General features: G+C 48.1%; 1 protein-coding gene across 1 annotated transcript; it reads right to left on the bottom strand.

Moving 5' to 3' along the window:
* Nucleotides 1-65: 65 nt before the first annotated feature.
* Nucleotides 66-24176, bottom strand: LOC144935505 (uncharacterized). The gene is made up of 4 exons (XM_078862222.1): nt 23925-24176; nt 7944-9125; nt 5016-5238; nt 66-3132 (listed from the first exon to the last, which is right to left on the bottom strand). The coding sequence occupies exons 2-4, from the start codon at nt 9055-9057 to the stop codon at nt 2934-2936; spliced, it is 1536 nt and encodes a 511-aa protein (XP_078718348.1). The 5' UTR covers nt 9058-9125; nt 23925-24176; the 3' UTR covers nt 66-2933.
* Between the last annotated feature and the right edge of the window lie 855 nt (nt 24177-25031).

The following is a 25031-nucleotide window of genomic DNA, read 5'->3' as shown; positions in this document are numbered from 1 at the left end:
AAGGTAAAGTCTTTTTTTCTTCGTGCAGTAATCGACTTTAAAAAAATCTAGAGAACGTGTTAGAAAGTGACAAAGCTTTATTTTGGTAGTTCATCGAATGGAGTATATAAAAAAGATACTAAAACGTGTTATATAATACACTTTACATCACGCACCAGTCACAACACCGCCACAACCACCCAGTCAACTCAACAGGACAAAGTTTGCTTGAAAATGTATTGATGGTGCTGCATATATCGTCACTCCTTACAAGATACCGTAATGTGGATTTTTTTTAAAGTAACTTTTTTAAAAAATATATAAAAAACCAACAATAACCTAAATCTGTCATAGTATGTAAAATGCCTAAAGTAAATTTATGTAAAATAGTATTGCATTTAAATTATGTTACAATACCTGCAGTGATCTGGCCATCATTTGCATTCTCATGATTAAAAAAATAAATTTAAATATGCGGGGAATGAAGATCGCAGCTGTGAAAATGAGAATAAAACACTTAAAAACATAGTCATCTTTTAGAAAAGTTACATTTATGCAACGTTAACACTGGGCATACTGTACTCACAAGAGAACCGGTCCTTATCCTTAGACGTAAATGCCTACGCACCCACATAAGACGACTGCTTAATATCCATGCACAGCTGGCAAGCTTAAATACAATAACGGATAGCTGCATCTGTACAAACACGTGTGCACAATGGCTCTCTTCTGTGCGGTCACGGATGCAGCACGCATTTAACACGCCCTGCTTGATGACAAATTAACCCCGGCCACACACGCAGCAGCGCCTCTTCGTGGCTTGAAGCCAACCTGCACCGTGCCACAAACACCGATATTGGCATCGGGCAGAGGACAATACCAATTTTGCTTTGTTATGGGTGTCGTGTCTTCTTCGCTTGTGTTGCAGGTATATCCGGCATTGTGAGTCCCCCCCCCGCAATGAATCTGAATGGTGTGTCCTCCACATGGTGCCAATTAAGCTGCTGTGTATGTACAAGTATAGCCCCTTTTGTCAATCCACTGCTGGATAAGGGACTCCCCACACCTTATGCAGGCTGTGGGGGTTATGTGATCATACATCATTGTGCTCGTCGATGCGTGTTGGTGAAGACGAGGGGCATAGACGTGGGAGCGTTGGAATACAGCACAGCAATAGATTCTTGTCCACTGATCTACCCACCACGTCGCCCCCACGGTCGATGGCAACCTGTTTGTGTATGGCAGTCACCAATCCAGCACTACTCAACGCTCATCTTTGCTTAGCTTCTGCATTCTGAGTGATATGGCAACGTGTGCAAATGAAAGCAACACGACGCGGCGTTTCGAGTTGAGTCGCAGGACTGGGAATTGTGTTTCATTGGGCATGACGGGCTAACGGATGTTCTTCATGCTACAACCCACCGCGAGTCTCCATGCAACTATCTACCCACACTTACACACGACAGCACACGTCGACGTTGAACCTAGGTGTTACGGTACGATGTACGGCGAGTACAGATATGACTTGACTATAAAGACCGTGAGCACCTTGGTGGGTTACTGATAATCGCTGTGTGTGTGTGCGTGCACTGCTGTAAAAGGCAAATGTATCTCGAACAAGGGAACTGCTGCAAGCAAAGGCTGAATGCTATCCAACTTGGTTTTCAACCCTACACGTTGCAACCCCAGCTTCTATTTTGTATGTTAGATATTGTCAATTAACATGCATCAATTGATAGGTGAGGCATGTGCAATGTATTCAGCAGGTTAATGTAGCTATGGAAAGCCCGGCAAGTGATTGGCCAAGATTAAATTGGCTACCGCTTGCAGAAGATGATGCATCGGAGGCCATTCTCTGTGTAACATTAAAGTAAGATACCAGGGCTTATTTTAAAAATATATTCCGGAGCCCTAACTCCGAACTGGAGACATTTCCCAGAGCTTTGCCCCAGACAGCTCTGGCTGAAATCAAGCCCTGATATGAGACCGTACATGCCTATACCCAGCCATTCTTTTATTAAAGGGGCAACTCCCGTTGCTGTATACTTACCTAATCTCTCAAAATTGTTTGATTGAATTAACTTTCCATTTGCCCCATCCTATATGGGCGCTACCAGCAAACGGGCACGATTACGGCCTTGGAGCATTGGCAGGGCCTTGGGGCATTGGCAGGGCCTTGTGGTATAGTAAATTCGCCACTCTGCAGAGTTGCACGGTTCAAATGTGGCACAGGAGGTGTTTTAACCGTATTAAAAGGTGCCATCTGCTTCGCCGTGGATGTAAAAAAAATGGCATGTCATTCGAAATGAGTATGCAATTGTATGTTAGTTAGTGTTGTCCAAACCAGCAACATTTGTAAAAATTACTGAATTGGGATTACACATCGTCTTTGTGATTGCCTTGCCCTTTAAGAATGGCACGAACACCAATGTGCTGAATTATTATTGATGATTATCAGCCAACTGCTTTGACTTTAACAACCACTGTATGGCTGCTGTGTATATCATTCTGCCAATTCATTCCCCTCCTCTGTCTAGATCTGCACTACATATTAAACATTTTAGCACCATTTGTTATACTCTGCCCGAGACTACAGACCGACTGAACATTTTATCGATACAGCTAGTGTTGGTGCCACATCTGTTGAAGTTGGGCTTCATCTCGAATACATAATTTACGTCTTAATCTGCCAGCCCTTCTATCTGAACTGCTGGTTTAATGAAGTAATCTTGTATTAAGATACTACGGTACGGATGACATCACCACCAGGAGATGTACTAACCCACTTGCTGCTCAAGTGAGGTACAGCCCATATGTTAATACAGATCCTGACACCATGGTGCTGGGTTTGGTGGGCGACGTTAAATTAGTGTCACGCTGCTGTGTCTGGTATCATGTGTGTGCACACGTGGGTCGACTCCTGAACTGCATTTGCCTCGGCCGATCGGCGCTCGTCAGCCCCAGAAGCGAAGCCGTGGCGGCGATGGGGCCGTGGGCGCGAGGTCCGAGGACTGCAGGAAGAGGCGGTCAAGGCCCAGCGTGAAGAGGCAGTAAAGGTTGTAGGAGAGCATGGCGAGCACCGGCACGAAGACGAGGCTGAACCCGAAACCCCGACATCCAGGGCACAGGACACAGCTCAGCAGGTACACCAGTCTAGGTGAGATACAGCACAGCAGGTACACCAGTCTAGATGAGATACAGCACAGCAGGTACACCAGTCTAGATGAGATACAGCACAGCAGGTACACCAGTCTAGATGTGATACAGCACAGCAGGTACACCAGTCTAGATGTGATACAGCACAGTAGGTACACCAGTCTAGATGTGATACAGCTCACAGCAGGTACACCAGTCTAGATGAGACATCACACTGCTGAGCATACAAGACGGCATACAGCGCTCACATCCGTAAAGGACATCAGTCTGCATGGAAATTTCACAGCTCAACACGATAAATCTGAGACTGGGGTCTCAGATTTATCGTACTTTTCTGTGTCAATACAATCTCCGCCACGGACAAATTCAACCTAACGATGGGATTTGCTTAAAACCTCCACACTCGTTTCTTTGGCAGCTTAATTGCCATGTTATGCCAGGCATTCATGCATCGGTGAAAGTTTATTATACATCTGTCAACATCTGGAGAAAACATAATTTAACACGTAAAATAATAAATAAGCAACAAAGGGTCCGTTTAACCCTATTTAAATAAAATAACATCTTGGTGAACCAGTTTATGAGCCTCCTGGACCAAAGTTTTCCAGCAGCATTTCTTTAACATTACGCAGTTGGACGTACAGTACTGTATTTTCATTGCCTGCACATACGTTTCATTTTCATCTAATTTTTTCGCGACAACGTGCCATGTCTCCATTACGTACAATGGGGGCAAATCGCCAAAACGATTTGCTGCAGCCATTTAATCGAGATGTGAATCTGGCCCACAATCTTTTAAAATCAAATGGGAGCCTGAGACTCTCTCTTTTAATAAGCCACTGAGCTCAACATGGTTGTTTTTTTACCCAACAGTCCTTGGGTTTCGATTTAAAGCTTTCGTGACTGCAGGGATTCATCTTCTTGGTTCTTTCGGTAAAGTCACGTAGAAGGAAAATAATAAACTAATAAAAATAAAACATAATAAAATATTTACTTATTTTATTTTATTGTTTTTATTTTTATTATTTTCCTTCTACGTGACTTTACTTAATAAAATATATATTTATATTATTTTATTATGTTTTATTTTTATTATTTTATTATTTTCCTTCTATGTGACTTTACCGAAAGAACCAAGAAGATGAGTCCTTGGGTTGGCGGGAAAGAGAAATCACTGCAGGATGCATGGAAGCACACACTATGTGTGTGTAGATTGTATATTCCAAACACTCACTCATGAAATTAGACAAACATCCCAATGCAGGCAGGACACTTCAGAAAAAAGAGTCTTGGAACTCAGGGGGGCTACCAAATTTAGTATCTAGGCCTGATTTTCAGATTTATATTAATCTCAAAATTAGGGCACATCCCAAACATACACTATACTGACAGATATGGGCAGTTTCTAAATTGCAAGCAATTTAATATTCCGCATCCTTTTTGTAATTTTTCGTTATATTTTTAATTGGCAATGTATATGTAAATTGGAAAGGACACAGTTTATAATGTTCATATACATTACATCACTGGAGTAGTTTTTATGAATTTTACAACGTTAACTTCGCACACACTCCAGCGTTGTAGATATGATTATGCAACAACGGCTGAGCTGGCTGAGACGTGTGTGCAGGATAAGTGAGCGCCAATCGCCGAGGCAGGAATTGGTCCAGTCTCCGTTAATCTGGCGGCCAAGGGGGAAAGACCTAAGAGCAGATGGTGGGGAACTATTAGGGAAGACCTTGGAGGTCGTGTGTTTACTGTGCAGCAGCTGCCAGATCTGGCGGAATACATCCTTGCCAAGCTTACGTTGCCATCAACGGCTCACGGCCATGATGACATCTCGACCTGTGACCTCCGATCACAATCCTGGACCAACGCACCTCCCGATGGCGAAGAGAGCGGCGAGGCTGGGCAGCACCTTGAGGTCGGCCTGCTGCAGGTAGGAGGCGAGCGCCAGCAGGTTGAGCAGGTAGAGGAGCAACTGCTCGGTGGAGCCGGCGGCGTGGCGTCCCCACGTGTTCACGCCGCGCTCCCGCTCGGCGCGACGTCCCGGCGAACCTCCCGAGCAGGCGCACAGCCGCACCACGCCCTGCGCCAGCACACCTGGGGTGCCACGGGGTGGACGTGCGCCAGAGGTCGCAAACGGGTTTTGATTCCGTACCCGTACCCGTACCCGGCCGCACCAGGGTCGCAAATGGGTACACGTACCCGGCCGGGTACGGGTATCCGTTCCCTACCCGAAATGAGTGACAAACGGTTTCTCACCAGTGAATCACGGCCTACCCGTACCCGGCCAGGTACAGGTACCCGTTCCCTACCCGTACCCTACCCGAAATGAGTGACAAACGGTTATTCACCAGTGACTCACGGCCTACCCGTACCCGTACCCGGCCGCACCAGGGTCGCAAACGGGTACCCGTACCCGTACCTGGCCGGGTACGGGTAGCCGGGTATCGGGTAGGGTACGGGTATCGGGTACCCGGTTGCGACCTCTGACGTGCGCGCAGGCCGGCAGCTCGCTCGCCAAAGCTGGGGTTATTTTGCCCCCCGTGGGTGGTGTGGTTACACAATGACGTTCCACAAAAAAATGTCTCTGCGGCGTTGCGCGAGAAAGTGGAAATGTACGTGTGTGTGTTGGAACTTCTTTCGCACCGTACGTAGCCAACGCATGCTAATCGGAGGTGCGGGAAATTGGTGGGATAGTCTTGAGAACAACTGACGAGAGAGGAGAGATGAGGAAATAAGCTGAGGAGTGGAAACCGAGAGAAGGGGAAAGGAGCTGTGGGCAACAGCGGAAGAGGAGGTCGGATTACATCATAACATACAGAGGCCGCTGCTGGACAGGAGCGACAGAGTAAAGAGAGGAATTGAAGGAAATGGGGGAACCCTTCGCTCGGCAGTGGGAAGTTAGGGCTGACAACAATGCCAACAACAGGCGTGAGATGCATTGTGGGCAAGCAGAGAGCAGTTGCAGCAAAACCCACGTCTATGCACCCCTGCTTTGCCAACCTACACACTGACCAGCGTTGTGCAGGGTTACCAAATGACCCCCCCCCTATGATCCACACATCGTAGGGAAGCCCTCATCCAGCAGTGAGTTGATGACCGGGCTCTTCATTTACAACATCAAAGGATGCGTGACTACTCGGTTTGTAACCGTTCAACTGGAAGCTGAATAAATTGCCACGATTCAGTGTGATGCTTCTAATCAAGATTGAATTGTTTGGTCTAATTTGTGTAGCCTGTCTTGTATGTTGCGTCTCGTTTGCTCTGTCTTGTTTGTCATAAACACATGGGTATGTTTGTATATCATTTACATAAATAGTGAATAACCAATTGCACAAATACATGTCAATAACTCCGTACTTTCATCAATGACGCTGCACTTAAAGGAATGCAAATATGATAGGCGACATTCGTGCAAAGGCCCTTCTATCATAGCAGAGAGATGAAGAAGGGCCATTGCCTGAAACGTCACCTCAAAGTGTTGTTTTTACTTTTATTGACTAATGCGTTAAGCTTTTGATAATTTTGCATGTGCGCCACTGCCAGTGAAGTATCACAATTATTTTATCCACAATATATGCATCTCAAGCTTTAGTTCGTTGAATAGATTTTGTCCAAAAGGTGTGGAGTAATACTAATGGAAGTTTGTTGGCTCTAAGGTCTTCAAAAGTAATAACATTTTGTTAAGAACGGGGGGTGGGTATTGGCACTCAGTTGCATCTCGTAATGAGCCACGGTCGCCTTGCTGCCCCCCCCCCACCCCTCTGCTGAGCAGAGCAAAGGATGAAAGTCAAGATAATTGCAGCGTGTGACTGGCTTCTTGCGTCAGTAGCAGTAGACTTGCTCGCTCTCCTTCTCTGAGCTCAAACCCATGTGGCCACATTTGAGATATCGAGTAGATGACACGAGATATGATTAATCATACTCTTGTCCAACTGGAACAAGCCGTTCCACCTGATAGAAAGGCCAACATCGACGGTTATCCTAATTCAAATCCAAAACCTGCAAATGATGAGAAGAACCAAATCGCAACAGGAAAGTGCGTGCAGGCTGTTGGGGTTGTCAGATTGTTAAACTCTTCGTATTGGTGGTCTATACAACAATATGGGCAGATGTTTAGCTCCTAAGCTGGTGGTCTGCATAATGCTGAGAGCTTTGTACGTGCGATGTGGCGATCACATGACATGCGAGGCATGGTGGGAATTGTGGCTTCCTGCTGTTGTGTGTGTTATTAAATATAGTGGTTATACAAGGCTGGTCCCCACTGAACAAATGTGTAATTCATTAATTTCCCTCAAAACCTTGATCAAATATAAGCACAGCCCAGAGCTTGTTTGAACACAAGGTCAATATAACTTTTGATAACACACCATCTAATGTAGCCCCAACCCTTTCTAAGGTTTTGCACCGATCACACTCCTAACTCCGAGCAAATGGAAAGTCATTCTCATGTATGGATTTTTTGTTGCTCTGAGCTATCAGAGTGAAATTAAAAGAAGCAGGACTCAGATCTAATTCTATAACTGGACCCTGACATTTTACAATATATTTCAAATGAAAGAATATGTCCCATTAAGGATAAAAAGTGTGTCTTCAGGCTCATGTATAAAACAGAAGATTAAAATACAAATATCTGAACATTACATGATAAGACTCAGATATACACAACATTGTTATTATATTACATGTCCTGACATGCTGCATCATGAGACATACATATAACAAACCGAGATAAAACTAAAAAAACAATGTCTAGCCTGGCGTGTCGCGTCGACCATGCAGAGTGCAGGCCTCGCACTCACCGAACACTGTTGGGAAGAGCGTGAAGAGGCCACAGCGCAGCGCGTACACCATGCGGCTGGCCAGGTCCGGGCACACGGGCGCCTCGTAGGGCAGGTACTCGTAGGCGGCAAAGAGGGCAGCGGGGGCAGCGAGCACGGCCAGGAGCACCGACACCACGGCCTTCGCCTGCGCCCTCACCGCCGAGTGTCCGCAGCAGCGGCAGCAGCAGCAGCCGCTCCGCTTACGGCGGCCGCAGCGCGATCCTCCTCCTCCGCTGCCACCGCCACCGCTGCACCCTCCACATCCCGCTCCCGCGGGCTTCCCTGCGGCTCCGTCGCACGCCGAGGGGGCTTCGGCCGCTTCCAGGCACGCGGCGGCGCCGTCTTCGCACGCCAGGCTGACGCGAGACGACGGCCGCCCTGAGAGGCCCGCGACGAGCGTCTCGCCGTCGGAGGAGGACGACGGGCGCAGGAGGGGCCGCGTCTCCGGGCTCCCGGGGACGCCCTCCCGCCGCGCGTGCAGCGGGGACGGCGACAGGTCGCTCTCCGTTTCCGGCTCGGCCGTGCAGGCGACGCGCCCCGGCCGCTGGTCCGCAAAGCTTTTCAGCGGCAACACGGTGACCTGGTGGCCGCCCTGGCCCACCGTGCGGCCCGGCCCGTTCCCCGCGGTGGGCAGCGAGCCATTGGAGCGCAGGCCGGATCTGTCCGCCGACGTTCCCCGGCCGCTGCTGCTCGACCCGGCCATCGACGAACGCTTGGAGGGGGCGCCGTCCTCCTTGAGGCCGTGGCGCGCGGGGTCCTGCGGGTGGGACTCTAGGAGCTCGGTCTGGGACTCGGACGACTTGGGCCGGCACTCGGACGGCGATTCCAGGGCGGACATCGAGGAGGAGGTGGATGACGAGGCCGAGGAGGAGGGCGAGGACCGCAGCTCGTCCAGGGAAGAGCCGAGGCTCTTGGAGGCCGGGACGACCGTGATTTGCGTGTCCAGGTCGAGGAAGGGCGCGAAGGAGAGGCCGCCCGCGTCGTCGCCCTCACCCAGCTGCCCGATGATGTCCGCGATGGACTCCTTCACTCTCTCGATCTGCTTTAGGTCCTCGCCCAGGCCAGCAGCAGATGGGCACGGCGGGCTCGCCATGACCCCGGGCTGCCTGCGGTCGACCTCTCTGTGCGTGGTGCCCGCGTCTAGAAACCTATGCAGGGAACCTTTCAAAGGGGAGAAATAAATCGAGTGTGGGCAGTGTCTTCTGCGAGTCATAACGTCAAATGGTGATCGTTGGTTACACTGCAGACATCGGTATAAGTGCTCTCAATACGATGGTCCTGCTGAACTCAGCATGTTCATAATTTTTTTTATTTCATTTCATACTATCTTTAGTTTCCGTGAGAATTTCAATGTGCGTGAGATATGGCGACAACTTGGGGAGGCCTTCATCAAGCAGTGGATTGATCATGGCTGATGATGATGATGACTACCTTTCATTTGCTTACCACATGTATTCTATATTACTCTTAATTTTCTGGTTCAGTGAATGTATATAGTCAATAACAGGTTGTTTAGAAATAACAGAAACGTTCTAAATCCCAATCAGTTGAAACAGTTCCTGAAAAAGTAAAGCAAGCCAAAACATTGCGATATTCTCTCTCCTTTCCTCCCATTGAACAGTAGAAACCTCATTTTCTATATATATATTTTTTTTTTATCGATGTCTGATTCTATTTTGTAAAGGGGTACACATTGCACATATCTGTCGTGCAGTATTATGTTAAACTTTGGCTATCCACATAGCTGCCAAAGATCCCTGTGGGCAAATCTGCCACATGCCAAAAATTGGAACTGCGATGATAATGGAGAGAAAAGAAGAATACTCCCGACGTCTTTCGCCTCCACGGTGGCAGAATACTTGGAGGATCGAGCTGCCACGGCTCAGTGAACGTCTCGCTATCACAAGGTAACGAAACGGCCCCTCCGTGTAGTTTAATTTGCCTGATTTGTGTCCGCGCTGGGAGCATGAGATTCGTTTTATTTTGTAGCCGCAATTTCCAACCTCGTGTTGGGCCCCAGGCTCAGTGCACCTGCGACTTAGTTTTTGATCAAAACAGACGTCATCTGGAGTGTGTTACACACGCATGGGCTGGAAGGGGTCCTGGACGAGGAACTCCCACGCAACTTTCATGTGGTCAATGTCCAACCCACGTTCAAAATCTCAGATGAGAGATCAAAACAACTTTCCTTTCGCTGGCAGCCAATAGGATTTTTTTTTAAAGATGTCTGGTTTTTACAGTTGACATTGTTGAGAGCAGTCATGCAGAATATTTTTTTCCCTTATCAATAAAATGCTTATAATTACAAATAATAGTATTTTTTATTCTTGGTTCTTTCGGTAAAGTCACATAAAAGGGAAATAATAAAATAATAGTTATTGTTTTATATTTGTATTATTTTATTATTTCCCTTCTACGTGACTTTACCGAAAGAACCAAGAATATGAATCCCTGCAGTCACGAAAGCTTTAAATCAAAATTTTATAGTATTTTGTTAATGTAATTGCTAATTAAGCTGCTGCGTATACAGTATTCATTGCAAGTGTTGTGTTTGTACGTCGATGTACCATACAAATACCATTTTCTCACAGGATGTATTATTAGATCTTGTTTTGTATTAGCCATTTTTATATTTGTACTTGTACATCCCTTTGGTCAGTCCACTGCTGGATGAGAGCCTCCTCCTGCCATGTAAGTCATGGGTGTTATTTTGCCATACTTTAGTGTGGGTTGTTATTCTGGGTTGTTGAAGGCAAGGAACACAGATTTTTGGCACATGTCTCTTGCTGAACTTCCCTCTGCTGCCCACAACTTAGCCCCACAGCAGCCGATGTGATAGCCCCCCTTTACATGCATGATGGTGGCCGCCCACCCGAGCAGTATCCAGGGTCCAAACTGCTTAGCCTCAAATACCTGAACGAAATCGGGTGCATTGCGAGTGATCGGGCACAGACGTGGTTACTCTTATCATTTCACAAACACACGTTTGCCTTCTCTCCAAACGGAAATGACCGTCCTCCAATTCGATCCATCAGAATTATTTACATCCAGGAGCGCAGCCTCTCCCTGACATGTCGCCGGCGACGCTGCTGCCCTCTGCGCCCCAGAGCACTGACTTATGAGTCGCTGCGGGTGCGTGGATTGTGGATTTCCTCGTCTCTCCTGACCCGAGGTCTGAATGAGCACGAGCATCTCCGTGGATTCATTCGCCAGGGTTGTGACGGCCACGCTCTCCCCAGCAGGCTGCAGTGGCCGTCTTTCGAACGACCCCATTCCCTCATCCCGCAGATTGAAACCATTGCTTTTTCTTATATTTTTTTTTTATGTGTACATACTGCCAATTGCATCTCGCAATGTGCGATCGGCATCACGTCATGAGACGAAAGGATCCAATCGGAACTCGCGCAGAGCCGTGCATCCATCCCTCGTGTTCGTGAGCGTCCCACAGAAGCGGATGTCACAGAGCTTCACTCTATTTACATCACGTGAATGGATTTTTTTTTCGTCGCACGACAGCCGAACCAAATATGTGTTATTCTCAGAGCTGGAATTTCGGAAAATTAAGTGCAGGACCAAATTTACTGTGATCATTGGTGACTGGATTGAGACCATCAGCTCACGATATTCGATCACGTGGTCTAAGCGCAAGCAGCTGCCAGGATTCTAACCCAGGATCTCAGCTCTGACAGACATCTGAGCCACCTGGCCACCTATGATTTAATACATTTTAAATGATGGCGCAGTGGTTAGCGCACTTTGCTCTAAAACCGGTGACCCGACTTCTATTCCCAGCCATGAATAACAACCATGGCGAGTGAATTATGAACGTATCCAGCTCCCCCCACCCCATGCACCAACTCGCAGTGACCAGCATGTTGAAGTATGGTCAAATAACCATCATAGCCGACACCGCATGGGAAGAATCTCGTACCGGAGCAGCTGTACAATAAGTCCTGTTACAAAAACGTTATACTGGTTGGAACCTCCTGGTTACACCAGCCCACAGGGAATTATTGTGTCCGTCCGCCATGCAGTGAGGGGCTGGGTGGGGAGGGAGGGGCTGGGTGGGGAGGGGAGAGTGGGGAGGGGCTGGGTGGGGAGGGGCTGGGTGGGGAGGGGCTGGGTGGGGAGGGGCTGGTCACCCCGTGGTGCCCTTATAAAACTCAACGTTTAACCTACTCACGCCGGCTTGTGCCCGCCCTCACAGTCGGGCATATTTGCGGAATACACCACGCCGCCGTTGACCCTGGCCATTGACCGAGCAACCCAACGTTCCTACCAGCTCCCTCCGCAGGAATGTGTTTTTCCGTCTCATTACTCGAGCTATTGGTCGTCCAATCACCACAATGGGTGATGGACAGAGTGCAATCCCCACCCCCTCTTCGCCTTGTCCAAACACGCGCTACTCGCTCAATAACTTTTGCTTTGGGACTCGCAGATGGCAGTGAGGCGGTGGTTGCATTCAACATTTTTTTTGTCAACCGTTCGGGGATCAGGCCGTGCCCTCTCAAAATAAAAAAAAGCAAACATCGTTGGGGAATTTTCTACTGCAGGTTTGCCGGTGTATTCATCCTCACTTATACTTGCTACATTTGTGGGTATCGAGTTACTATTGTGTAACGACGCACAACATATTTTAACAATTCACGAATAGTAGGATTACCCAGACGAGCAACGTTGCCCTGCCGAGTGACCCAGCCAGCGCAGCTGCTGGGTATCGTCGGCGGCGGCAGTGGCCGCACCGACTTTCGTTTTTAAGTTTTACGGGAAGGCGTGGGTGGTTGGACACCACACACACACCAGCCCCCACGAATGCAAAGCAGATGTTCAACCCCCTGTAGGTCGTCAGATCACTATTAAATACCCTTATACTAATAAACACATTCTCATTTGGCCGTTTATGGAATTATTTGGCTGTTTGGAGAGCTTTTGTTTAAGCAACCACAGTGCGCATGTGTGTGTTTTGGCTAAACGCTCGTCTAAAATGCTACAGAATTTCAAATATTGTATGGCTGGGAGGACCCTATGGGATTCATCAATGGCCCGTGTAATGTAACCCTGTGTGATTTGCATTCGTATGATGCTATCAAATGGTATGTTAATTAGTTGCAGGGGGTTGACCATACTCGCCATGCTGGTCAATGCGGTTGGTACTATTTTGTCTTACCGAGTGCCGGGTTGGTACTGGTGCCGCTACCAGGGCAGCTACTCGGGTCTACAAGGCTCTCAAGCCTCTTTCGCCCCGGCAAAGCCAATGCTCCGTTGAAGAGGTAATGACTATGACCATGATGATGATATTAAATATTATCCAGAGGGGTGACAGTTATTGAGAAAAAGCTCAGTGCATACCCAACGTAATGTCTTTACTGAGAGACCGTGTCACTGAGTGTGTCTGAGCAAAAGAAGGACTTCCTCTAGATCAGCTCAGCAGTAAATGAAAGCAACAACACTGCTAGCACTCCGGAGGACAAAGTTGTGATCGGGGACACACAGATGTTCCGAGTTTAGAAACAAGTGCGCGCCAATAGCGTGCGCTTGTGAGATGCGTGCGGTAAGTGTGTGAGCGGCTGAGCGCGCTCCCTTCACTTCAACAGTGCAGATTACCCAGGATTCCAAATAACCCACACCACATCATTTTAAATCCATTGCGTGCTGTGTATGACGAGGCCATGCCTGCCTTTCAACGCTGCGCTGTTTTTAATTCACGTTTTCACCAAACGATAGCATGGAAAATGCTATTTCCAAATGGCTTCTGAACAAATGGCTTCTCTGGACAATGCGTTTCTCGAAGAGAATTGCAGAATGTGTTTTTTTTTTCCCATTGGCACTGAGCTGGTTAAAACGCCACTGCTCACCCACACGTGACTGTAGTGGGGGCCAGGCACTGGATCTTGGACTCGACAATAATTAAATTAAAAAACACAACCACAAATCAAGTGTCCTCCCCAGGCAAAGCTGTTGTTTGGGCAAGGTTCGATGGAAGTGTATCCAGACACGGTTGCGTTTTCGGGTCTTTAAATCGAAAGCCAGCCACCTTCAGACGCAAAATTACTCTGCGGTGGACAACCGACTCTTAATACAAAACATACTCTGATTTTTATTTCTTTCCCCCGTTGAGCTGCTTTCAATTCTCTTCCAACGTTGTGTTGACGCCACACCGACTGTACGGTGGCCAGGGAACATCATGCGATTCATCGATTCCTAAGTTTCGTCAAACTTGCATCGAATGGCGGATATAATCATCGATGATTTTCACTTCATGCCAGTGATGTACTCGTGCTACATTGCGGCTCATGGAAAAGAGAAAGTGGGACAAACGAAACGGACACAAGCGACGAAACACTGCAGAAAAAATGTCAAAAACGTTATTTATGAATCCAATCATGGCCGAGACTCCTCACAATGGTTTAAACTGCCAGTGGAGGAATGGGAGTGAATGTTTACACCCCGAGCGAGCATCCAAGTTGAACCAGTGTGGGGTATGGATGTGTATTGTGCCGTCTAGGTTAAGCCACGTGCCACCAATAATAGTCATACAAGGCCTCTTTGTGAGTCCACTGCTGGATGACTGGGAACTGAACTCAGGCAGCCGGGTTGAACGAGCAATACCGGTAATAACGTCCCTCTGTGTAACCAACTACGATTTCATGAAGACCAATAGCTAAAACCCACGTCCGCTGGCGCAACAACCCGTATGAGTGTATGACATGCAGGTTTTCACGGTCATCATTTTGATTCACACCCAATTGTTGCCTTTATATCGAATTGTTCAACTTACCAGTGGCGCGTCGTTAACCGCCTATACAGTACACGTGGCAATATGAATGTATTTTGGCCAAACCCAAACAACACATTCCTGCGGAGGGAGCTGGTAGGAACGTTGGGTTGCTCGGCCAATGGCCAGGGTCAACGGCGGCGTGGTGTATTCCGCAAATATGGCCGACTGTGAGGGCGGGTACAAGCCGGCGTGAGTAGGTTAAACGTTGAGTTTTATGAGGGCACCACGGGGTCACCAGCCCCTCCCCACCCAGCCCCACCCCTCCCACCCCCCACCCAGCCCCTCCCCACCCTCCCCTCTCCACCCAGCCCCACCCCTCCCATTTTTGGATGCACGACGGACGGACACAATAATCCCCTGTGGGCTGGTGGAACCAGGTGGTTCCTACCAGTATAAATTTTAGAATCAGTTCGTACTCATAACTACCTCGATGTGTGGTAACCAGGTAAGACCAATGTATATTTGAAAGAAGAAAAAAGTGTGCTTTGGTTACGCGTCGGGGTATTGCGAGTGGAAACTGGGTAGGATGGGGCCATTGCGGCTGAGATCGTATCAGGGTACAGACCCACGTGCTGCTGCGGGCTGCACGTGGTCCCAATTAGAGCACCTCAGAGGTGCTGTCTGGGCTCTCCACTGCCTCGTATCCCACTGACTTGGACTTTCAGAGCCATGCACTTATATCAATCGCAGGCTCCAACGGGTATGTAGATGCGTGTGGTGATGCGTAGTGTTCAGCCCTTTTTTCGATCCACTGCTGGTTGAAGGCTGATCCCCGTGGCGTATTGGTCAAAGAGGTCGTTGAGTCGTGCTTCGCCATGTACGCCGGTCAGTGCGGACTGGTGAAGGGGGCAGGGGACCAGTGCCGGATTAAGCTAGTGCGGGGCCTGTAGCAGATGTTGTTATAAAGGGGCCCTATTTTTTTTTTAACACATAAACATTAAAAACATACATTTATAACTTGCATAGTAAAGTAATTGTATTTTTTCATTTGCTATACAGCCAGATAATACGACAAATCGCTAACCTAAAACTCCCAGTCGTTCGGAAAAGTTGAAGGCGGTATAGTACTATCGTAATCGAGCAAGTGCAGAATCACTGAACCGGAATTGATAGCTTGAAAGCATTTAGCGAGGGGTCCTTGAAAGTGCGGGGCCCGTAGCATATGTACCTACTTTTGCTACTGGGATAATCCGGCACTGCATGGGGACAGTGGCTAGGAATAAAACTCAGGGCCCCAGGTTAATGGTGCAGTGCGCTTACCACTTCACCATAAGTAATCCAAATTTATATTAAAAATGAGTTGTATGTGCTTTATTTATTGTAGGCTTATATATAACTTTGTATCCCGCACAGATTTGGATCTCTTACAAAAATAGATACTTGGTCACAATAGCTGTGATGGGTTTGTACGTACGCAACAAAATCCCCCATGAACGCTGTGTACTGCGTGTGTGTGGATGGGGTTGTGCGTGGGATTGCAAAAAAAACAAACGAGCGTCCACAATGTATTACATCCCAAGCGATGGGGATTACGGCCATAACAACCAGAAACTATGCGAGAGAGAGAAAAAAACTACAACCGCTTCGTATAAATATTTCTGTGTCCTTGCATGGGGAGGGAGGGGGGGATCCATTACGTTGCCAAAGACAATACAGACACAGGCCAGTTTTAATACCGTGTGATGATTTGCACACACGGGGAATTAGGACCACAGTGCGCGATTATAGCTCGAGTTATTACACTGTGTCACAATTTTTTTTGTTCCTGGGTGGTAAGTGTTATTTCCGAATTGCGTATGCCTCAAAAGTACAGAAAATGGCTATTAAACCCCACAAACTTTGCTTTTGTGACAAGGACATTGATGTTTTGAAATTTGCCTATTTTCAATGAGAAAACGGGCGAATTTGTGTCTTTTCGATCACAAAAAGTCAGAAAAAAAACACAATAATCAAAATTAACACGTATTTAGACACCAAGGCGCACTACCACAGGCGGGACTGGCCACAGCGAACCGAGTTCTCTGTGGGGAGGAACAATCTCAAAAAACGACTCACTTCTAAATCTTTTGTCGTAATTTTTGTATTACTTTAGTATTAGTATAAATGTGTTAATTTTGATTCATATGTTGTTTTTCTCTGACTTTATTTGAACGAAAAGACACAAATTCGCCAGTTTTCTCATTGAAAATAGGCAAATTTCAGACTATCACTGTCCTGGTCACAAAAGCAAAGTTTGTGGGGAATAATATCCATTGTCTGTACTTTTGAGGCATAAGAAATTACGAAATAACACTTACTACCCAGGAACAAAAAATGTGTTACATCGTGTTATCGGAGTTTGGGTTGCGATCGTATCGAGTCGACTCTTTGTCTGCCAGCTTGGATTTCGAGCTCTCAACAACCGAGGCTGTCGTTGAAGGTATCCTCCGTCTGACACCTTCGCCATTGACCCCAGCGTTCCACAAGGCCCCCCACCACCACCACCACCACCGCCCGCGTTGTCTCAGCCACAGTTTGTTCTCTTTGTTACACCGTGGGGCTATGGGTTGGGAATGGGCGAGAGAGTCTCAGTGGTCAGCACGATATCATAAGAATGGGACGATAACCCCCCCCCCCCCCACATCTACCCTTCCATCGCTACGGGCATTGGAGGAGAGGGGGGCCCGGGTGAGTCATGACCCATGCTGGGTGCATTCTTGTGCCCCCAGGGCCGTCATGGAAACGGCCGAGACTGTTTCACTTCCCACCGACTTCAAACAAAACTGCGAGACGTTGTCAGTGGCCACCGGGCGTCCTCCCTCCGTCTTCTCCTTTCCGCAAGCGCGAACTCTCACCCCCCACCCCGTCTCCTTCGCGAGTCAGATTCTGCGCTCTTTGTGTCCGCCTCTTTTTTGCGAAATTTGCGAAACCGTGAGCGCACGTTGACTTTGGACGCGCCGCGGTGGCGAGATGTTAACTCCGTCGCCTGGAGTGCAGGAGGTCGTGGGTTTGATCACGATCCTGGCGCCTGAATATTTGGAGTTTGCATGTTCACCCCGTGGTCCGGTGGATTTTCCCCTCCGTATTTAGAAACCTTCCTTGAGAGTATTTGGCTGCTATACATTTCCACGCAAGAAGCCAATTCGTTCGGCTATCATTTGTGATGACCATGAGGTCGCTTGTGAAAAAACTTGTAATATAGCTCAGTGGGCTTTCCCTGGTAACATTAGAAAGTGTTTAGTTTAGAGCCGGGGTCACTGCTCCCACGACGACAGGCAGACGAGGCGCGCACGCTGTGTAGCACGCGCGTAGTGTGAACGAGAGCGACGTGACGGGTGTCGCGAATTGTCGAGGCGGTCGTGCATTGGCTTCTGCTGTCTGTCCGTCGAGGCGCGGGTGGCAAGCCGACTTTGCACATCATCCCCACGTGGTCGTTAAATGAGTACCACTTCGTGGGATATCAATGGTAATTTTATTCATGCGGGTCCCCGTCATGGAAATGTGGAATTCCCAATCTGGCCACCGATGTAGATGAATGCTGCCCCTCCCGTGGCTGCCCCTGTCGTTAGTGACGAGTGCTGGGAATGGTCGCGGTCTGTCCACGCGCTCGAATCCGTTGCTGGTAAAAGAAGTCCATCACCACCACCACCAACTCCACCACCAACTCCACCACCACTCCCTCCCCACGTTGACCCCCACGTCATCTCTCGTCCTGTGCGGCAGCGTGAGGTTTGACTGCCGCTCCTCCACTGATCGAATCACTCTATCAGCCCCCCCCCTACCATGCCACCACCACCCCCAGTTGATTGCACCCCCAGGGCATGTGCTCCCATGGGTCGAGTCCCTTCCTAGTTGTGGGCGTCTGATTGCCTTCCCATGAAGGAGTTGTAACGAGAAACGACTGCATTACGTCATTGACTAAAGCTGGGTTGTGGTTGATATTGAATCCATTAATTGTTACAATAGGCATAGACGCAGTGTATTGCATTCTTGTATATGTATCAAAACGTGGTTGCTCAAAGATCCCCTAGGGTTTGTGTAGAGTTGGCAGACTATATGGATCAAAGGAAGTCACCATGTTGAGATTAGGCTTCTTTATTTAATTATAAGCCGCAATTCAATGGAAACTCTTCTCGGTTGCTTAATTCGGTTCAATGATATTTTAATCATCTGAAGCAGATAATGTATGCAACTTTAGATTTGACTTGCAGTACATAATGCAATGAGAAAGAAAGTGTAACAAAACCTTACAAGTGTGCACAGAAGCGTGGGGAGATGCGCACTGAAAATAATGACATTGCGTCGCAGAGAGAAAACACGAACACGTGGATAGGAGATCATCAACAAGTTAGAGGCTTCACTTCGACTCTTAGGCAGGACGACACTTCGCTGGAAGTGACGCTGCTACATTAGTGGCCGTAATGGGAATTCCACATTCCCATGGCGGGGAACCCGGATCCATAAGATTACTATTCATACCCCACGAAGTGGTACTCATTTAACAACCACGTTAGGATGATGTGCAGTTTCGGCTTGCTACGTCCCCCCCTCCCCCTCCTCTTCGTTATGGACGGACAGATAACGAAACTAATGCACAACCGCTTTCAACATTAGTTTGGAATGCGTAAAAAATATACGAATTCTCCACGAAATGCACCGAGAAGCGAGCCGGGCATGTGACGTGGAGAGACGCCTAAGATGTGGACGCGCCGGCTATAAATAAAACGTTAACACGTGCTCACTGCGGTGCCCTCTTTTTTGAGTTTCCTCTCATCTCCAGTGACCGCGGCAGCCTCACGAGGAGTTGTTTGGATTTTCCAGAGCCGCTGAAGTGTTTCTGTGAGATGGGGGAATTGGCGGAGAAGGGCTGGGTGGGAGGGTGGGAGGGTGGGTGGGCGGAAGGTTTTGGCTAAAGATTAGAAGGGTGGCCAGACTGGAAAGTGCTCTGTGTAGTCTGTATTGGCCGTCTGTTAGCCACCAAAGCAGCTGCCATCTGATGGGCCGTGACCTCGCTGCCCCGTGTGAGTGGGTTAGGGGGTTGAGTGGTGGTGGTGGTGGCATGGACGTTTGAGAACTTTCCTAACCGTGACATGTGCGACTGTGTTTATAGCAAGGGGCTCGCCAAGTCGCTGTCAATGCAGAACGCTGGAAGTCAACACTCGTCTATACATATCCATTAACTTGTATCTTTAAAACCTTTAATAGTGCTGTTTGTTTCTGGCCGCTTGTTATTTTGGCCACGGTGATTTTAAATCAGCATGCGCATCCAGTGTTTTTTTTTAATCCTTTATATTAAGTTCGCTTGCTTGCTTGCGCGCGTACGACCGTGCAAATCTTCCGGTCGTTTTTTAACCCACTTCCCGTGATCCAATCGAGCTGACATTTTCCACACAGACTCGTTGTGCGTGACAATTAATGTTCGTGAAATTTTTTTTCCAAAACTTTACACTTTTTAGGACAGAAATATTATATTTAATTACCAATTGCTTAATGCTGCCATGCAATCATCTGACCCATAGGTGGCAGCCATCTCAAGCCAGAGGACGAGAGGACTCTAGCCGCCACGCATATAAAGGATTTATAGTGAAAAACTTTGTTTTTACGGGTTATACTTTTTATTCTTCATATAATCAGAGTCCGGTGTATTGGTGGAGCAGAGGCAGATCATCCCGGCGACCTGAGTTCGATTCCCCACCACGGCTACCATGAGACGTGAGTGCCGAATAATTTCTGAGCTGGTCCTGCCCCCATCGTGACCACTGGTCAGCGTGGTGAAGTATGGTCAAACAATCCCCCATCACCGTCCCAGAATTGTAGAGGTCCTCATCCAGCAGTGGATTGAGAAAGAGCTGTACATTACACTGTTACATCACAGTTGTAGTATAACACACCCATTACAAATGCACGATTGTGATTGGTGTAAATCCTAACGGTGTTCTGGAAGGACTACAAAGTTTAAAATTTTCACAGCCAACGCGTCTAATTATAAACAATCCGACATCCAACACTTTAGATTTTGGTCTCGTTGAAATTACGGCCCGGAGGTTGATTGGTTTCACTCGTGGGGCAGGGTCAGCCTAAAGTTCACCATCGTCTTGACGGCTGGTGTTCAGCACTTACGAATAACGTGATCCCAATCACTAGTGAACCAAGTCATCCCACCCTCTGTGGAGTGTGCTGGTAAAGTTGGTGGAAGCAAAGCTTTAAAGTCAATAAATATATCCACACAAGTCAGGTTTTTTTTCATATACTTTAAGTTGCGTGCTACAATGCACAATCGATCACGTGGCCATTATGCTTTTCGTTAAATGTGTTCATTTTATTCTCAGATGACGTCACTGTGATTGGACATTCAGAAGCGTAACATTGAGTTTCACTGCTAACATTATTTAATTACATGCTAATTATCGATAATTGACCATCGCGTGCCAAGCAGTAATTATAGCTCCTGAATATATATGCTTACTCAAGAAATGTACGGTATCGTGTAGATCCAGCAATGTGGAAGCTACGTGGCAGGGATATTATTGTGTTATGTGTGTAATGCATATGAATAGATGTATTATATGTATGCATGTGTATAACAATGCATGACATGGCCTGACTCAAATTTTCATTATGAAACGTAATATTGGTTTTCTAAATCTACATGTTAAAGGGCATGTGTGTATATGCGTGTGAAAGTGAACATGTATATATTATATTCGTATGGGGTACAGGAATGCATTCAAATATGCATGTAAATGTTATATGTATACGTGAGCTGTGTCACATTTACATATGTAAGTAGCTATGCATGTGCATGCACATGCGGTCACTTATTTGCATATGTGTATAATATACCTGAATAATGATGCGTGCATACGCGTTTGAGTGTGTTAGGCACATCATATATACGTGTACGCATTCGTGCATTATGCACACATTATGTACTACATACTCCCATATGTATAATTGTACATCTGCTTGTACGTGAGTGCACATATATATGCGTGCACGTACACATGCAACGTATGGGCCATGCACATTACAAACGCATGCATCGCTCGCTCTGTGTGCACGCGTGCCCGTGTCTCGGTCGTGCACGGCTCACGCCGCACTGCATACTAAGCAGAGGGCCGGACCAGCAATCCCACCAGCCACCCGGGTTCCTTGCAGCCCCCCCTCCTGATCCCCTCTCCCAGTTCTCTCGGGTTCCCCACCTCCTTCTGCGTCTCCTCTCCCAGCTCTCCTGCTGCCAAATCCCCGATCGTCGGCTGCCCTTCACAGGTCTCTCTCTCTCAGCCCACCCAACCACCCACCCACCCCGCGTCCCCCAGGTCTCACCCCCACTCCTATCCCGTGTCTTCCCAGGGAAAAAAACATCACGCATCACGCCGGGAGAATCCCTCCATACCCGCCCACATCCATACGTATGGCCGTGTGATCGATATGATATGCATTACGTTGTGTGCGTGTGTCTGTATCGCATGTGCACTATAGTGTGCATGCGTATACATGCATATATGTAATGGTGTATGCATGCATTGCACGCACGTATTTGAGTGTACATTTGCACGCATGTGCGTGTTTCCACACATACAATACGCCGCATGCATAGCCTAGCCATAGCAGTGACACGGTCAGCATTTGACCACAGCATTCACACGGCCAACGGCTGCTATTAAGACTCACAACCCTGTGTGTGTGAATCGATACCTGCATGAGGGCGTGTGTATGCATGCGCGTGTTTGATCAGTACGTCTCCCAAATTATGCGATGTTCAACCCATGCAAACTGAAAATTCATCACCGGCCATGCAGCGTCCCATTGGCAATTTGCTTCCCTCCCGTAACTAATTTGAGTGAACAAGTATGGACATATAACCCCCATGATCGACACATCCAGCAGTGGATCGACAAAACGAATGTACTTGTAATTGGGTCTCAATACAACTGCGGTGGTAACTTAAAGCACCTTTAAGTAATATATTTCGCGTCATATCGCGGGAGTTTCATGCCAAAGTGTGTCGTACGCCTTCATTCACACGCAAAATCAAAATAAGCAAATATGAATCATTATCCTGGTCGGGAAAGCCAAACTACGTGTTCAAGCGCCCTCTTAACAGGACTCGTCATGAGGTGTGTGTCTGTGCGCGCTTCGGGTACCACAGCCTGTGCTGGGTCACACCTGTGATGTCCGTCTTCTCGTACGTCTGGTGTCGACCACGCGCATATGCGCGAGCTGGTTGTTAAACACAAGGATTCCATCATGGCATTCCGTGCGTGGTGTTGCTGCTGCTGCTGCCACCGCCGCTGTTGTTGATATTCCAGGAGGCTCGCTCTCATCAACAAGCGCTCAGCAATGTCGATGCCCTCGCGTCACGCGCTGCCGAATTGATGCAGACGGGATGGAAAATTAGGAGGCTTTTGAAACAGCGTCCTTGTGTCCGCGAGTCTCGATCAATTAATATTCGCAAGCCTCTCTGGCCGGGGCTTTAGCTCCGAGAAGGGGGCATTGTTTTCGTGGAAATTTGACCTGGCAGGCTGAAGGGTGCGCGCGCGCGTACCAAGAGCCCCATTCCAGATGATTATCGATGTGCTTTGAAAAAGAGTCGCTGCCTGAAACGTCACCCATTATACATTCCCCCTCCCCCTTTTGCAAGCAGTCAGTTATTGACGAAAATGTCGATTATTATTTTTCGTAATTCGTGATTTGTATTCCTCCCAACATACACCCGCACGGTTTTGCTTCATTGTCAAAAAATCGCTCGTGCTGTGCGCAAGAATATTGGTACGGCTATCCAGCAGTTTATGGCGTCATTGGATGTGTCACTCAGCTTTCCCGCATGAGCATTCAGATATGAGGGTGACTCAAGATTGAATCTAGACGGGTATACAGGTCGCTTAATTAAGGGGTTCCGCAATCGTCTAATCATCTATGGTAACAACGTTGGCCTCGACCTGACAATGAACAACAATGCGAGTCTGCAATGATACAGCAGCTAATTACGCGCGCCCTTAACCGATACACAATTCACCCCGAATGCCCGCGCCCCGCGTGCACAAACGCGCACCCCCAAGACCCCGTCTCTCGGTGTAACAACGCCTCATTGCCTCCACATGCATCACACACACACACGGCAAACGTGTCCTTAAACACACACGCATTCTATTGCATTCTCCTCTCCCGTACTAAGTCGCTCCGAAGCAGCCAGCACTTACCGCAATGGTGTGCGTCCCTATCCTTCCGTTTGCAGCAATTATTAATTATATGCTTCTCCCTGCGAAGAGAGATGTCCTCCCTGCTGTACGGCCGCCACCACCACCACAACCACCACGGCCGCACGCGCGCACGCAACCGCGAGGCATTTGCCCGTGTGCTCACACTCGCTGGCCGAGCGCACTGTGGCTGGCTGAGCAGCAGCACCCGTGCCGGAATGTACCACTGCTGTGCCCCGCGCGTGTGCGTGCGCGTGTGTGTGTGTCAAGGGTGTGATGAGGCAGGGTGCCGGGATAACAACCTCTCCGTGTATGAACTTACGCACAATTTGACGCGACGGGGGTAGGGAGGGGGCTGATCTCAATTTAGCGCGTGTACATTCGTCATCGTGCGCGTTGCAACGGTGCGCCCCCGATCCAATTTGAGTTCCATCTCTCACGTGAACGCTTCCACGTCGACGCGTCCGCGGCACCCCTCCGTGAATTGTGTGGTTCCACAATGGCTCACTCCACTCCGGGCAAAGAAACGCTTGCTGGTTTTAAGCAAGTTGTGCTGATGCTGCATAGTTGCCACGCACGGTGATGATGATGATCAAACAGCTGCTGCAATCGCGCAAATATTGCACGGGATGCGTTGGCCTTAAAGGAAACTGACATAAACTTAATTTTTGCGCAGTTTTTTGTTGTTGTTAAATATGAAACCCAGGAACCGTTTTGGGGTTCGACCTCGTTCCTTGAGCACGCAGGCATCGTGGCTTCGGGCGAGAGATCAAATGGAACGTTGTAATACATTTTTAATTAACTTGCGACTTTGTGAGCGCTTGACACAATAGAAACCTCGGCATTCACCATTTTGCTTGCAATATTCATCGCATCGGCACGTCAGAAAATGCTGAGTATTTTGGCTGCTATAAATATCCACACGACAAGTCACCTCGTTGAGCTATCATTTGTGGTCAGGCCACTTCTGAAAAAGAGCTATACAGCTCAGTGGGCCTTACCTGGTAAAATAGTGTTTAGTTTCGTTTAAGTGTAAGACTGCTCGAGGAAAGCCAGAAGCATTGTGCCTCCACATGTTTAATAATAACAATCATTATTGTTCACTCGCTC

The sequence above is a fragment of the Lampetra fluviatilis genome, chromosome 13 (assembly GCF_964198595.1).
Source record: "Lampetra fluviatilis chromosome 13, kcLamFluv1.1, whole genome shotgun sequence".
NCBI lineage: Eukaryota > Metazoa > Chordata > Hyperoartia > Petromyzontiformes > Petromyzontidae > Lampetra > Lampetra fluviatilis.
This window is presented reverse-complemented; position numbering and strand designations above follow the sequence as displayed.